This window comes from Ictalurus furcatus, chromosome 5 (assembly GCF_023375685.1).
Source record: "Ictalurus furcatus strain D&B chromosome 5, Billie_1.0, whole genome shotgun sequence".
Taxonomy (NCBI): Eukaryota; Metazoa; Chordata; class Actinopteri; order Siluriformes; family Ictaluridae; genus Ictalurus; species Ictalurus furcatus.
This window is the reverse complement of record NC_071259.1, coordinates 9,784,966-9,802,149: the sequence shown is the minus strand read 5'-3', so window position 1 is coordinate 9,802,149 and position 17,184 is coordinate 9,784,966. Positions and strand designations below refer to the sequence as shown.

At 39.2% G+C, this 17,184-nt stretch overlaps 1 protein-coding gene across 1 annotated transcript in view; it reads right to left on the bottom strand.

Moving 5' to 3' along the window:
- The window catches only part of cacna2d3a (calcium channel, voltage-dependent, alpha 2/delta subunit 3a), a 418,100-nt gene extending 401,434 nt beyond the window's left edge, over nt 1-16,666 (bottom strand). The window contains exons 1-2 of the mRNA XM_053624733.1: nt 16,508-16,666; nt 15,795-15,876 (exon numbers count right to left, since the gene is read on the bottom strand). Coding sequence (XP_053480708.1) covers nt 15,795-15,876; nt 16,508-16,620 — 195 coding nt within the window. The 5' untranslated portion in view covers nt 16,621-16,666. The remainder of the gene's footprint in view (nt 1-15,794; nt 15,877-16,507) is intronic.
- Nucleotides 16,667-17,184: the final 518 nt, after the last annotated feature.

Sequence of the window (17,184 nt, the reverse complement as noted above, 5' to 3'; positions counted from 1 at the left end):
TGATACAGCACCCCTGGAGCAGAGAGGGTTAAGGGCCTTGCGCAAGGGCAACTTGGCAACTTGGCAGTGCTGGGGCTTGAACCCCAACCTTCCGATCAGTAACTCAGAGCCTGGCAGTACTGGGGCTTGAACCCCTTCCGATCAGTAACCCAGAGCCTTAACCACCAAGCCACCACTTACGGATTTCAGCTGGTTCCTTGCCTTTCCTTGGAGAACTGCTCTTTCTTAGTGTGTTCAATACTTTTTTCCTGTGTCATATCACTTTATTACACATAACTTTATTTATGGACTTTAATATTGTGAATTCTTTATATTCTTGAGTTAATACTGATGTCTGGTGAAAATTTCATGTGAATAGCCTCATTGGAAGTACATTTACTAGAAAAAAAATGTTGACACATCCAATACTTATTTCCCCCACTGTCTGCCACGTGTGTTCATGATTGTTGTTGTCATGGCCGTGTACATTCCACCCAGTGCTAATGCTAATGTAGCACTGAACATATAGCTAATAGCCATCAACAAACTGCAGTGTGTGCCTCCTGAAGGGATTTTTATCGTGGCTGGGGACTTTAATCATGCAAATTTAAAGACTGTCCTCCCTAAATTCCACCAGCATGTTACAAGTTCAACGAGAGGTCAAAACATGCTGGACCATGTATACAGTAAAATCAGAGAAGGATATCATGTCTCTACCTGTCCTCACTTGGGTCAGTCTGATCATTTATCCCTCTTTCTCACCCAGGCATACATACCTCTCATTAAGAAAACTATGCCTGTGAGATATATAAAGATTTGGCCTGAGGATGCAATCCCACAACTGCAGGATTGCTTTGAGCGTACCATCTGGGACATATTTGCACAGCAGGATCTAGCAGACTTTACATCCACCGTTTTGCTCTACATCCAAACTTGCATTAATAATGTCACTGTTGAGAAACAGATCAGATTTTATCAAGACAATAAACCGTGGATGACCAGGGTGTCAAGCAGCTGCTGAGGGATCGAGACACAGTCTTTAGGTCTGGAAACCTGAAATTATACAGCGTTGCCAGATCCAACCTAAAAGAGGCATCAAGTGAGGTTTTTACTTCCTCACTACATTGTTTCCTTCCTCCTCTGTCCTCACACCCTTCTCTCTCTCTGTGTAAAGATCACCTTAAACACATGCAAGGGCTATATGCATTGCATAACATGTTTTAATGTGAATAAGATGTTGACTATACATGTTTGCTATTATACAAGAGATCTCAGTGCATCTGGAAAATAGGGTCTCATTCCCTCAACAGCAGTTCAAATAAAAATACTGCATGCCTTTCCATTCAGGACAACATGAAGTTGATCGACCAAGTCTAAATAGGGTGAAGTCTAAACCTCTGGTTATTGTAATATTTTACTAACAAATGTGTACATAGGAAACTGGCATGATTATATAAAGTTAATTTTAACTCATATTATTGGTCTATCTCTGTAATTTTCAGTGGTCATGTGACCGTGAGATCCGCGTACACAGCCGGCTCCTCTGACTCTGAGCGACATGGAATCCGAATGAACGAGCACAATTTACAGTATAGAATAAGTTAAAATTAATTGAATGTAAAATATCAAAAATATCAAACTACAAATAACTAGGAAACAAATACAACATTGAGGTTTTTACAATTGGAGTCAGATTTAATTTAAGACAGAGTCAAAACAGAATTGGAATGACAAATTTAATAATCTAAACGTAATCACATCACATCACTTCGAAAAGACAGAAACACGTGGGAATCCTTCTACCACGTCATTGGATACCATCGTTGGACCAGTGAGTGGACCCTGACACCATCTTCAACCTCTCTCTGTAAACCTGCACTGTCGCCAAATGCTTTAAATCTGCCACCATTGTGCCCATCCCTAAGAAACCAACTCTCAGCAGCCTCACTGACTACAGACCTGTGGCTTTTACCTCCACTGTTATGAAGGGCTTTGAAAAATTGGTGCTAAAGCACAGTGAGTGCTCGCTCCCTCTCAGTTTGGACCAGCACCAGTTCGCATATAGAGCCAACAGGAGATGCAATCAACACAGCCCTCCACACTGTTTTAACACATATGGAACAACCAGGCTCATATGCAAGAATGCTGTTTGTGGATTTTACCTCTGCATTTAATACCATCATCTCCAGCAGAATGGTGTCCAAACTCCACAGTCTAGGTGTCCGTGACCACACTTGCAGATGGATCAAGGACTTTAACAGACCCTCTAATCAGTCAGGATGGGGTCCCATCACTCCTCAGTCCTGGCCCCTGGGTGACCCCAGTGCTATGTACTGAGTCCTCTGCTATCCACTCTATACACCCATGACTGTACATCAATCCATGACAGCAACATTTTCATTAAGTTTGCAGACTACACTACTGTAGTGGGATTGATATATAATAACGACATCTCTGCCTACAGAGATGAAGTCCAAAAACTCATTGCTTGGTGTTCTGACAACAATCTGTCACTCAACTCCTCAAAAACAAAGGAGATGGTGATACATTTTAGGAGGAACAGGGAGGGAGGAACCTGCCCCTATTTACATCAAAGTGGACATTGTGGAGACGGTCAGTGACTAAATTCCTGGGAACGTACATCTCTCAGTACCTCACATGGTCTGTTAACACCAATGCGTTTGTGAAAAAAGCACAGCAGCAACTGTACTTTTTGAGGTCACTGAGGAGAGTCAATCTGTCCCAAGAAGTGCTGCTGTCTTTTTACAAGTGTTCTGTAGAGAGTATCATCACCCACCACATCCTGGTGTGGTTTAAAAGCTACACTATGGCTGATAAAAAGGCTCTGGAGAGAGTCAGGAAGTCAGCACAGAACATTACAAGGACACAGCTTCCCTCACTGACTACATTTACATGGACAGCAGTAATCTAATTATTGACCTTATTCTGAGCAAGACAATATTGTGACTAAGGTGTTTACATGAGTCGCTTTTAGAATACTCCTTTCACGATTAACAGCACACGTCCTTACATCACCGTGCCACGCCGTCCCCTCCAGCATTTCACGTATCGACGTACAGTTAGTCTTCATTATGGTACCATATACAGTTTTGTGTGTTTTTATTTTTACGAAAGCTTCAAGTGCAGTTAATTATTTGTCATGCTGTATGTGCAAATAGACGACTGCTTGAAGCCATGGGCTGCGTCCGAAACCATGTACTTACCTACTATATAGTAGCTGAGATACATGTATTTCGCTTACTATATAGCAAGTAAGTATGCGGTTTTGGACACAGCCGTGCTCTCTTGTTTGCCATAAAATGGTTTAGCACTGCCTGTGTGAACGTTTCCTGTCGCAAAATGCGGTGAAAAGTCCCATACGATGTTAATAGTGTGATTAAGGTGTTTACATGTCTGTAGTACACGTTAATGCGACTAGACAGGAGTACTCCACATATCTTAATTCGATTTGTGTTTACTTCGAGTATGACTTTAATCGGATTATGTTAATAAAAAATTGCTGTTTACATGGTAGTTTCTTAATCAGAGCATTGTCTAATCGGGTTAATATTGGATTATTGTTGTCCATGTAAACGTACTGACTGACTGATATATACAGAACCAGATGCCTGTGTTGTGCAGCATGCATAATCCAGGACTGTTCTCACCCAGGAAACAGTCTGTTCACACTGCTGCCTTCTGGGAGGCACTATAGGTTCATTCAGGCCTGCACCTCTATACTTATAAACAGTTTTTTTCCCCAAGTGCTATAAAAGAATTAAACTCATAATTAAATGTACTGTGTAATACATCGGACTGTGTAATACATATTACATACAGGACTGTGCAATACATTAGACTATTTAAACATTGAACTGTGCAATACACATGGGATTGTGCAATATACTTCTACTGCTTATTTATTTATCTATTCTTGCCACTATTTCGAGCTTGCTTGCTGTGTGTAACTTTATTCAGTGTTTTGTATTCTGCTTATTGTGTGTTACTTTTACCACAAGGAGTAGCACTTGAATTTTGTTGTACAGCTGTGCAATGACAATAAAAGCATTCATTCATTCAATGGACTCCCATACCTGGGACTGAGCATCCTGCTTGGCAGTGATAGCTGTAGGTCTCTCATGGATAACCAAACCAGCTGGCCAGGTTGATAGTCTGGATGTGGGCTTCTCAGTCAATTGGCTTGGATTTTCTGATTCCTGATGGCACGTTGTAGCCACACATGAGCACTGTCCCACACCCTCTCGCATCTCCTCATCCAGTCGTCCACTGCAGGCATCTCAGAGGGCTTGCCAGACCATGGGAACATTGGTGGTTGATAGCCTAATATACACTGAAAGGGGGTTAAAGCTGTGGAAGTGTGTTTCAGGGAATTCTGCGCGTATTCAGCCCAAGGCAGAAACACACTCGGTTGATGCAGCTCATGACTACAGTATGAATGCAGAAACCTTCCACTTTCTTGATTAAGTCTCTCTACTTGTCCATTAGCCTGCAAATGATAACCAGAAGTTAAGCTTACATTGATGTCATGTTGCTTGCAAAACGCTTGACAGACGCTAGATGTAAATTGAGAACCACTGCTGGAGACTATATCCTCTGGTAGTCCATAAATCCTGAAAACATGATTGAACATGTTAGCTGTTTCAATAGCTGTGGGTAGACCTTTCAATGGGAGGAGATGACATGATTTGGAAAATCATCTCTGTAAAGTGGTGGTGAAGCCATTAGAGTTGGGCAAATAAGTAATAGAATCAACTGCCAAAGGCCATGGTTGTTGTGGAATGGGTAGGGGTTCCAGTAGGCCTGCCAGACTTGCCGTGATGTTCTTGATTGTGCACACATATGACATGATCAAACATATGCAGCCACATCATCATGAATAGTGGGCCAGCAAAAGGAATTACATCCCAGGGCAACTGTTCTGTTGATACCGGGGTGACCTGTGCTCAAGGAGGTATGGACCCATTGTATGACTCTGTCTTAATTTTTGTAGAACAGATTGCTTGTTGTTAGGACACTAACAGTGCTTGAGGTTCATCCTGGAGGGCTCATTGGATCTCCTCCATGATATCCCACCTAATTGGTGCGATAATTACTGAGGGGGGAAGATTGGGTTCTAGAACGAGAAGCGTGTTGGTGGAGTCATGCATATGAGATATGCATCAGCATTACTATTCATAGAGCCTGGGCGGTAGGTTACAGTAAAATTGAACTGTAAAAAGAAAAGCGCCCAACGGGTTTGGCGCGAATTCAGTCTTTTAGCCTTCTTGATGTACTCTACATTATTATGATCAGTGATCACCTGGACCAGGTAATGGGCTCCCTCCAACCAGTGTCTCCATTCTTCCAGCGCCGCCTTGATGGATAACAGTTCCTTATTGCCCACATCGTAATTGGATTCTGCAACAGAGTTTTCTGGAAAAGAATGCACATGGATGAAGTTTACCTGGAGTACCATGTCGTTGAGATAGAACTGCCCCAATACCACTATCTGAGGTGTCAAAGAATGAAAGGTAATTTTGGATCTGGATGTTTGCATATAAGGGTGGTGGTAAAGCTGTTCTTGAAAGTATCAAAGGCCACTGGTGCTGGCTCTGTCCAGGTTAATTTCTTTGGTTTTCCCTTGAATAAAGTTGTGCTGGGGGACACAGTTGTGCTGTAGTTTCTCATAGTTGCCTGTAGAAATTTGCAAATCCCAAAAACCTTTGGAGTTCCTTGATTGTGGTAAGGGTTGGCCACTTATCACACATACCTTGGTTTGGTCCATCTCTACTCCCTGGTGACTAATAATGTACCCCAGGAACGTTGGGGTGGTGATGTGGAATTCGAACTTCTCGGCCTTCACATATAGCTGTCATGTAGGTGGGAAAGCACTGTGTTGACATGTTGCACATATTCTTCTGTGGATTGTGAATAAATCAGGATATCATCAATATAGGTGATCTCACACTGGTTGAGGAGAAAACTAAATATTTCATTAATAAATGCTTGGCACACGGATGGGGCATTAGCTAGCCCAAATGGCATGACCAGATATTCATAGTGCCCCCTAGTGGTGAAGGCAATTTTCTATTCATCTCCTTCCCAAATGCTGATTAAATTATAGGCACTTCAAGTCCAATTTAGTAAAAAACATTTGCATCACGTAACTGTTCCAATGCTGAGGGCACCAGAGGAAGGGTGTTTGGGTATTTAATCGTGACAGCAATAAGTGCTCAATAATCAATGCAGGGTCTTAGACCACCATCTTTTTTCTCCACAAAGAAAAATCCTGCAGCAGCAGGGGATGTTGATGGGTGAATGAAACCACAAGCTAAAACTTCAATATATTCTTCCATGGCTTGTGACATCCAGGAGTGATAAAGGGTAAATCTTACTTTTAGGTGGTGAGACATTGGGCAACAGTTCGATGGCACAGTCCCAGGATGTGGCAGTTGGGTAGCCTTCTCCTTGCTGAAGACCTCCATCATGTCACAGTGGTCCTTTGGAATGTGAGGCTGGGATGGTTGCACTGGGCTTGCAATTCGCATGGTCAAACATTGAAGTTGGATATCATCCTTTAGACAGTAGGCATAGCAGAACGGAGACCAATGAACTAGTTCCCCCTGTCTCCAAGATATCTGTGGGTCATGCATTGATATCCATGGATAGCCTAGAATTATGGGGTTAACTGGTGATGAAATAACATAGAAGGTTAGTACTTCAACATGAAACAGTCCAATTTTCAATTTCATGGGTACAGTTTGCGAGGTTATCTGTGCCTCTCCTATGGGTCCACTATCAGTGGCAGTGATATGTAATGGTGGTGCAACAGGTATTGTTGAGATGTTAAGCTCGTTAACAAGTTTGTGGTGGATGAGATTAACAGCGGATCCAGAATCACTGAACGCTGTAATACAGTAAGGATCATCATCATTATACAGCATTAATGGAAGAGTGAGACTTTGATTTGTGAGGTTAAGGAAAGATGTCACACTCACTTTTAGTTCTTTCGAAGTTCCAGTGCTGGTTTTATTTGGGCAGACATTGCAGCATTGACCAGATTGGCCACAAGAGAAACAGAGATGTTCCCACAACCGTCGCCGACGCTCCTCCGTGGATACTTTGGTCCTTCCTATTTGTATGGCTTCACTTGACTCTCATAACGCAGTAGGGTGAGATTCAGATGCACAAGTCACTGGCGTAGAATAACTGGAACGTGGGATGTGTCGCAACATGTTATCAATCTTGATAGTGAGAGTGATAAACTGGGATAGATTGAGGGCCTCATCTTTGCAGGCTAGCTCTGCACATAACGATAAATTCAGTCCCTCACGAAAAACAGTCTTGAGCACGATTTCATTCCATCCACTTTGAGCAGCTAATGTACGGAAACATACCACATTATCCGCTGCTGATTGATTAACTTGCTGTAAATGTAGTAGTCACACAGAAACGTCTCTTCCTTCGGCAGGATATTCAAACACCTGTTTGAATTGTTGGGCAGAATATGAGTAGGAACTTCGAACTTGAGCGTCGTTATCCCAAACTACAGTAGCCCAGTCTAATGCCTTCCTCGTTAATAGCGACATGACAAATGCAGATTTACTATTTTCTTGTTTACATGCATCAGGCTGATGCAAGAAATAGATGGCACATTGTCATAGGAATCCTTTAAACTTGTCGGCAAATCCATCACATTTGTCAGGTAAAGCCATTCTTGGTTCAAAGAGGGATGGTGGAAGACACTGAAAGTAGTGTGTAAAATGATCATTAGTCTCTTGTACATTCATTAACTGACCTTGAAATTCTGATAGCACTTCATTTTGGTACACGATGGTTGCATGAAGTTGAACAACATCCATTGGATTCTGGTCAGGCGAAGTATTCTGTAAGGAAATGGAAGCACGCAGAGGAGTAGAATCCATATGCCAGCGTTTATTGTACAAAAGTTCCAGGCAGATAATCCAAACAGCGAGCAAGGGGCGTAATCACAGTCCACGCAGAGGTCATAAACACAAAAGCATAAAACAATAGCAAACAATAGCAAACAATTCCAAAACAGTAATCCAAACTCATTAATCCACAAAACAGGCAGGGTAGGTACACATGAACCCATAACCGTGAACCCATAACCGTGAACCCATAACCGTGAACCCACACTCAGTGAAGCAGGGTAGAACCAGCAATACTTCACAATGAGTCTGAGAATCTGTAGAGCTTATATACATATGAGCTAATGAGCTAACTAGCCACAGGTGTGTGCAAGATGGCGGGGACAAGGATTCTGGGAGTTGTAGTTCGTGAGCAGTTAGTATTCGGGAGATGGCTCCCTCTGGTGGTTTTATATATATATATATATATATATATATATATATATATATATATATATATATATTAAGGGCTGCACAATTAATTGAATATAGATCTCGATTACATGAACATGATCATGATCGACTGTGATATTGACATTTAAAGTGCGTCCTCCGCTCATAGAAAACTCAGCTGCATATCAAATCAAGCGCTTCCTAAACTTACAGCCAGTCACCATAGAGTGGCGCAGGGATGACGTCATTTTGTAATGCCAAAACCCGGAAACGAATTAGCATTTTAGCGCTCACGCTGCCAGCTATCGCTTTGTGCTCCAGCGCTTGCACGAGGGAAGTCATAACACTAACAGGTTGCTAAATGGGACTACACACGTTGTTGGGAACATTAAACGTCATCACACCAAACAGGGAAAAACTTTGCAGATAAACTGGTTCAGGTATGCTGTGCACAATTCCCAAAAAAAAAACGTGGATGAAGAGTCATCCACAGAGTAAATCCGTATTATGGAAAATGTTCTTAAATCAAGTTTGGAAAAGTTGTCGGAAGCTTGGTGATGGTGACGTTGAAGTTAAGCGACTGTGGTGTAGTTCGTTTATAGCATACGGTTAGCTTTTTATTTCTGGCGATTGTATTTAGGCTTCAAACTTCATAAAAGTCATGTTCATTTGTGAAAATTATCTTGATGGACAAAACATGTTAGTATTGTAAACTTTTGTTGATCACAGAGCTTATTTTTTGCAATAATCCAAAAGCCTATGGGAAAATCCTATTGGGTTTTTGTCGAGGAAACCAGTGTGATGCTAACTTCCGGGTTCCGGTACAAAATGACATGCTCTACTCTATTGGGTGATTTGGCTGCGTCTCTCCTCCTGTAAACACTGTTATTGCCTTTTCTGCATACCCCTGAATTGTTTTTTATTTGGTTGCATATTGTTATATTGGATTGCATATTTTCATTTGGTTGATGGCATTTTTATTTTTACTTAGTCTATAATTTGGGTACAATTTTATTTATATTTTGCTTCTATGAGATGATGCACGTTAAGGATCACGCTAGCAGGAATGTAGCACAACATGGAGGTGAAAGCAGTGGTCTATTTATTTAAATGTGATTAAAATAAATTTAAGTGCAATAAAAATATGTTGTCCCTAAAATCAATGAATAATCATGATAAATAATTGTGATCTCAATATTGATCAAAATAATTTGCTAAAATTGATCAAAATAAAATAATTTGATTATCATTTCAGCCCTAATATATATATATATATATATATATATATATATATATATATGTGTGTGTGTGTGTGTGTGTGTGTGTGTGTGTGTATTGCAGTGTATAGTACTGTAGCACCCTAGTTTTGCTTTGTTACATTATCGAGTCAATACAAAATTTTTAGATTTTCAAACATTAGTTTCCCAGCAGAGAATTATATGTTACAGAGCAATGTTTGCATGTCGGAATAGATAGCAGAATATTACACAAGAGACGACTTTTCAGAGAAAAATATAATGAAGGTGCTGGGTTTTAAAAATAAATAAATAAATAAGAAGCAAGTTTGACAGTTAAAGTCTTCAGAAGAACTATTCTGGAAGATGCTCAGTAAACCTTACCAGCTAATTTCCTTATAAAACTACACAACATGTACCTGAGTGTACATGTACCCAGACTTTTGCACAGTACTGTGTATATATACAGGAAATGCACAGTGGGGTCCAAAGATCTGAGACTATATTGAAAATCTGGGATTTTTTTTTTTTTTCATTTTATATTAAAAATAAACAGAAGGTTTCAGAATTTTGAAATATTTAAAGCAAAGAAAGCAAATGTTTAATATATTTAATATTTAAAGTTAATATTTAATATTCAAGATTCTGCACTATTTGTAGGTCCCTATTTGAATGTAAGCAAATTTGTGATATTGACCATGGTAACTGCTTTGTACAAAAGGTCAGATTTTACTCATGCCTAATCTCTTCTAGTGAAGCATGTGTTCAAACTCTGATGAACTTGATCTAATTCTAATTGATCATAAGGTTTTGCACAAACGTGTGGGGTCCATGCCAGTTTGCGTGCACACTGGCATTATGGCAAAAAGGGGAAATACCAAACACTAAGAAACTCTGAAATTCATGTAAATATTTAAAAGATCAGTTTTTATTTATGGTAAGCAGAGAGTGAACCCATCAGGTCTACCCCCTTTAACTTCTAATAGCATTTACCTGTTGTTAACCTTTGCTACAAGGTATTACGTAAATAAAAATAAATGTAATTTACAGTAAGACCCAAAGATCAAAATCTGATCATATTGAATAAAATATAGCGTGTAATTCATTTGAGTGAACCGAGTGCACTCCTAATGTAGCAATAAAACTGAACATCAAAGAAAGGTCTATATCACTATACTAAAAATGTACACAACTAGCCAGTCTACCTCAACATACTGTAAGTTAATGTTATCTTAAAAAGACAAATCACAGCCACAGAAATCTGCTTCAGACTGCATTGTGTAGCTGAGCTGAAAAGAGATGACAGCAATCCATTTGCATGCAATGTGAAATGCAAAGTCTGGGAGTTTCAACTAATCGCTAATTCAAAGACACTTAAACATGCTAATATCCACTTCACTGTTGGACAGCTTTCTGACTGCTAGCAAATGTGATTTTATTCAAACACTGTTTAAGCTCTACAGCTAAATTCATACTCAATCATTTCATAGTGCTTTCTTTATACTATATTTAAGTATTCTGTCTATGTACTCAGTGACCCCCACTGTTGTGCAGTTAAGTCCAGGGTAAATATGGCAGCACAAACTCTGTGTGAAGAAACATTTTAGGTGTTAATCTCTATCTCATTGTGTGGCAAAATTACACTACTCTGTGGTTGTAGCATCTCCTTTTTTTTGCCTGTAATTGCATTAGCATTTGAGACCGGAATTTCTACATTAACAATGAATACATATGGGAAATATTATACAAGTGGTCAATATAACCTTGAATGTTTGAAAAGATTGATTATTTCCAGCACCATTTTCAGAATGTAGCATCATTCATGGCTGATAACCTGGAAGTCTACCACATTTCACTTCGTAATCCATGTTGCTTCTATACAGTGTAGCCATATGCGTCTATATTAAACAAATCTCATTAAAATGTTTGTTATATTAACATGCAAAAAAAGCTATTTCTATGTGAATGTACAAATTATCCTGATATTTATTAGCAACATAACAACATGTATTTTTGGTGGATTTTGGTCAAATAAATTTTCCTACATAGTAAAACACATACCTCCATTAGTCTCAAACAAATTCTTCCTCTTTTTTGCATGACAAAATAAATTCTAGCAGGGTAGGATGGAGGACACATACACAAGTGTGAATCTGCACCTGTGCCCCATGAACTAGGAATGAGGGATTCAAGAAGGGGAAAGAAAGAGGGCATAAGAGGAAAGCATGAAGGCAGCAATTTCAGCTTGCTGATGTAGAATTTTGCACTAACAGAGGGAAGGCAAACACGTGCAGAGATAGAGATTAGACACACAGACTTTAGGTATGAATGTGCAATCAAACCATCAATGTAAAATCACAAACATAATTTGTTATTTTTATTTATTTATTTGTTTGTTTATTTATTTATTTAGCCTAAATATGCATCGACAGTGCAAATTGGCTATAAACATGGAGTTGGTGTATATATTAATTTGTATATCTAACACTTAGAAATTGATAAATGCAATTTGCAGGGATTCTGCTGTCTTTTTCAGGCACCATTTATCACTCAACTAAAACACACATTATCATTAGATCATTAGAAACATCCGGTTTTTAAAATAATGTTCAGCATTGTGTGCAAACACACTCCTTACACTTGACATTACATGTGTTTGTATTCACAACAGACAGAAAGAAAAATATTGGGGGGTTTTTTCACAGCCATGATCTGGACCTTACCATGTTTTATGTTTAAGTATATTGAGGACATTTCTGTCATAGATTCGACAGAATATCCAGAGAAAATGGCTTCATTCATTTAAGTCTAAAAAAAAAATACACATTACTTTATTTATTATTGTAAATAAATTATTTGTTACTGTCCTTATTTATTTCCCACATTTCTAAAAAATATTGTTTGGTTATTTTGTCAAAAGTTGGCAATGTGTGAATCTGGCATGTGCTTTACAATGCAATCGATGATATGCACACTAACTCTACTAGCTTTACAGTGTGCAAAGACACAGGAGACTTCAGACTTCAAACATAGCATGCAAGAAGACGGAAGCAGATAAAACAGATATTTTTTCTGGTGCCAGGAGTGCAATATTACACCTAACAGCTTATAGTCAATATTAACTTTCAATTGATTTCAAGTATTAAAACAGTGATAGTAAATTCACATTTCATTCAGAATTATACAAACAATAAAAACACTTTGGCAAAGAGCAAAAAAGTACAAAGCATTCTTGTTGACAATCAGCATAAATAAAGGAAATGAACTTAATCAATGAAAAATACTTCATTATTACTATTCAGTCTCCTTTTTATCCCTTATCTATTCGGTCAAGATTTTAATCCTGTTTATCACAATTCAGTCCTGCTATTATCTCATTTATCACAATTCAATCCTGTTTGTATCACTTATCCTATACACACACAAATCTTTCTCTGTTCTTGCTAGTTAATCTCTCTCCACCATCTATCACTTGTTTGTTAACAATTGCAAAGTAATCCAACATTGTTCTTATTTCATTAGTCCAAAAACCCACACAAATTTCTGTACATTCACGTATGCAGAAATACAGCAGACTCCAGCAGGAAAGTAGTGATTTGCTGTCACTCACACTAATACTACATACTAATAACTTGTGAAGGCTGACGGACTCAGAAATGTAGCACAGAGCACAGGCAACAGTCATTCACATCATTCATAAGTGCCCATCACATACACTTGGACTTGATAATGCCTTGCTCACAGCAATTCACTACCTTCTTCTGAGTCACAATTCTACAAAGTGCATCCAAGCAGATTTTTATTGACTTTCACCTTTCCAAGACAGTCTGAAGTTGGAAAAGTGCACAAGTAAAACAGAACTGGTAAAGAAAAGACAGATTGCTGTTTTGTGGTTGTTTTTTTTTTTTTTTTGCACCAAAAGGAAAATTCTGAGCTGAAACCGAAACCTCAGGATGCACTTGGCCAAAAACCGAAAATTAATTTTTTTTTAAACCCATTTTAAATAGTTTTTTTTTGTATAACTGTATTAATATGAGACATTTTAATTCATTTAATGAATTTAATTAATCTGAATTGAAAAACTACAAACCAATAAAATTATATTATTATTAAATATTATTATAGAATTATATTATTCTTCATTCAGTTCTGTAACAATCAAATTTAATAGATTTTTTTATCCAATTATCCAAATAATGTAAAGTTCTAGAAAACTATTATGATATGCAAAATAGCAGTCAAGTAGGCCTCTATTCTGTTTATGTAAACGTATTTCCACATTAATTAAAGATTATTGTGCAAAACAGCAGCAATAGAAAAAACTAACCACAAACTGTAAACAACAGATGTAGCCTCAAGTCAAGAACAATGTTTTGCAGGGTTACACAAATTTTAATGTAATTGCTATACAGGATAGCAAATTGGACTGCTTTCTATTTAAGAAAAAGTGGCAGGTTTCTCTTCAAGAACAAACGTTGCTCAACTTTCTGGCAGCAGAGCTAGTGCTTGGGGCAGATAAATACCTGCGTGCAATCCGCGCAAGCAATGGAAACCGTAGCTGTGCTTGTTGTGGCACTGTTGTGGATCGGGGCGCTTTCCTGAAGAACCTCGTCAAACATGTCAGAAAGTGAGGTAGTTTGCGCCTCATCACTTGTGTGCACCCGTTTCTCTGGCACACTTTGCCCTGTGCTGCACGTCCTTCAGCAGATGTATTCATCACCTCTAGCCCTGCCTGTATCATTTCCCATGCACGCTGCTTTTTCTCGGCATCAATGTAATGTTCTGTAAATCGAATATCTTGCAATGCAACGATAAGCGCCGAACACTGAGGGGCGGGGCGTCTCAGCATATATTTTCGGCCTTTTTTCTGTTTCGGCCAACATGCATCACTAGTGTGAGCATGTGTCCTGGTAGAAAGTGATTTAAATTTATTTAAGTAAGCTTAGTACGCTCATACTGCCAATGATGGTTTTGAACAAATGTTTTTTTTGTTTTTTATTCTATTTACTCACTACTGGCAATTAAATAAGTGTTCCATCAAATACCTAAATCTTTGTAAATAAGGACTTATTCATTCAAATACTAATGTAAAGTATTTTATGACAAGCAAGTGAATTTTTTACCATATGATAGCTACCAACTGGGGGAGGGTCAAGGCTAACTTGTGCTACCTCAGAGACACATGAAACTAACAAACTGCATCTATCAGCACTGCTGCTCATGCTAAGTGGTCTGTACTTATATAGCTCCTTTTAACCTTAGCAGTTCTACAAAGTGCTTTACATTGTTTCTCATTCACACACACACATGCTAGCCTGCCATTGGGAGCAACTTGGGGTTCAGTGTTTTGCCCAAGGACACTTCAGAATGTGTAGGCCATTGAACCGCCAACCCTGTGATTAGTGAACAACCTACCACCTGAGCCACAGCCACCCCTAATAGGTCACAGGTCAGTGTAACACACTCAAAGGTAAGCACTATCCACCCTCTTCTGCATGTATGATTGGTTAGTGTTGCTGTGATTGACGGGGAGAGAAAGTTGTGCCACTCCTTCCAAGGCTCTCTTGGACTCCCTGCCACAGATGGCTGAGGCATCATCAAGATTTTAACTGCCTCTGGATGATAGTGCAAACGCTTTTCTGTAGCCCCACTAGAGAGCTGCAAGTGCAGTTTTTTGATCAAGCAGTTACTGTATGATTGTAAAATACTGTAAACCTATATTTGTCTTACAGTATATATTAGGCAGTGAAGTTTAACCAAATGTTAACAGAGGGTGTTCAAAAAATTTTGACTGTCAGTGTAAGTATTGAAAAAAGGGAGCTAGAGAAAGCACATGTATGTGCTTATAATAAGTATGTGTTATTTTGGTTGCTTTGATGAGTAAATATGTACTTCCCGAGAGAAAAAGCTCTACTTCCTTTTCTCTGCACAATTAACCCAGTGGCCCTTGTTTGAATTTCATATGTTTGCTAAAAATTTCAGCACAAATGTGAGTATTGAGAGCAACATGTCTTACCCAGTATAAAAAGAATGGGTGAGCTGTAACGGTAAGTAGTTCCATCAATCAAAGAAAATTGCAGGGTCACAGCTTAACTTTTCAATTTGCATTTAATTCTGTTTCCATTTTATTGTTCTCCTTTAGATACCCACTTTGCAGACAGCAAAAATACGGTGAATTATTTGATTTGATTACTCATTCTTTTTTGTGGTCATGTTCTCCCAATTGATATGTATTGTGAATAAATTGTGCGTGTACCTTCTGTAGGAGCTGTGATCCAGAGTACTTGGCTGCTATAGACTTCATCTCTCCTCCAAATGCTGAAGCCCAGAGCTTCACACTACAGTGTAGGATAAAGACAGGCAGGGGGAGGATCATTAACTGTCTGAAATGCAAATAAGTAAACGCTCATATTTATGATGGATTTGGGGTATTTACTGATGCATTAACTGTTGCGCTTAATCGTAAAATAGAATTAATAATTCTGGTTGTCATGGCAGCAAAGTGGATAGTGTTGCCACTTTCGATCCTGAGCTAAGATTACTGTATGTATTTCGCATGTTCTCCCTGTGTTCGAGTGGGTTTCCTCCAGCCTCTGAACAATATGCAAGTGGGTTATTGGCTATGCTAAATAGCCCCTAGGTGTGAATGTGTGTGTGCAGGGTGCCCTGCACTGGACTCGCTTCCAATCCGGTATGAATTCTACCACCCTGAACACTCCTGCCAACCTGAACAGGATAAAGCGGACATTCAAGATGAAGACCCGTATTCGTTCTGTATCATACTTGTAAACTTCTCTTATGATGCTTAAATGCTAGTTTCAACATATATTTATGATGTATTTAGGTCTCCACTTTGGTGATCTCTGTGCGTTTGGCTCTTCGTGGAGTACAAACTTGCAATCTTGCAAACCCTACCAAATACTGACTGTGCTTAAAATAATAAAGAGAGAGAGGGAAGTTGTAACTTACACTGCAGGAGGGATTCCCTGATGCGTCCCAGACACGTCGAGGACCGACGTGCTCCTTATAATCCACATGAAGACGAAACACACACCACACAAGTGTGATGAAAGCACCTTCATGCCTTTCGTCTTTAGGAAAAAACTCGACGTACGGGTGTATTTTTAATTCTCGCCCTCTCTTGTGCAGTGTTAATCACAGCTACAAACAGTGGTGTGAGAAATAAAGTTAATAATAGCACCCCTAAATTAAATGCCCCAAAAGACAGTAGACCTCTTTATATCCAGCCACAAGCGCAGAGCGTCACAGTCCGTTACTTGGTATAAAAAAAACAACCGTGTACTTGCGGTAATTAAAAAAACGCTTATATTTTTGCTCTCAGATGGGTAATACCTAAACTATGGCTCATAGTAGCTTGAATCTTATTCTTCTCCTCATGGGCACAGCTGGAAGTCCGGTAGTGAGGAAAGCGCGCGCAAACCGTGACCTCTCTCAGGCAGCGCCAAAGAGCGCGCGAGAGCCAAACCAACTGGGGAAAGAGTAGAGGGGGGAGATCCACAGAAGAAAAAGAATGGCGGAGCTCGTCTCTTTGTTAGTTTATTCTTTTGTTTACTCTCTCTCTCTCTCTCTCTCTCTCTCTCTAAGAATGATTCAAACGACTCCGCTATTAATTTTTTTCGACTTAT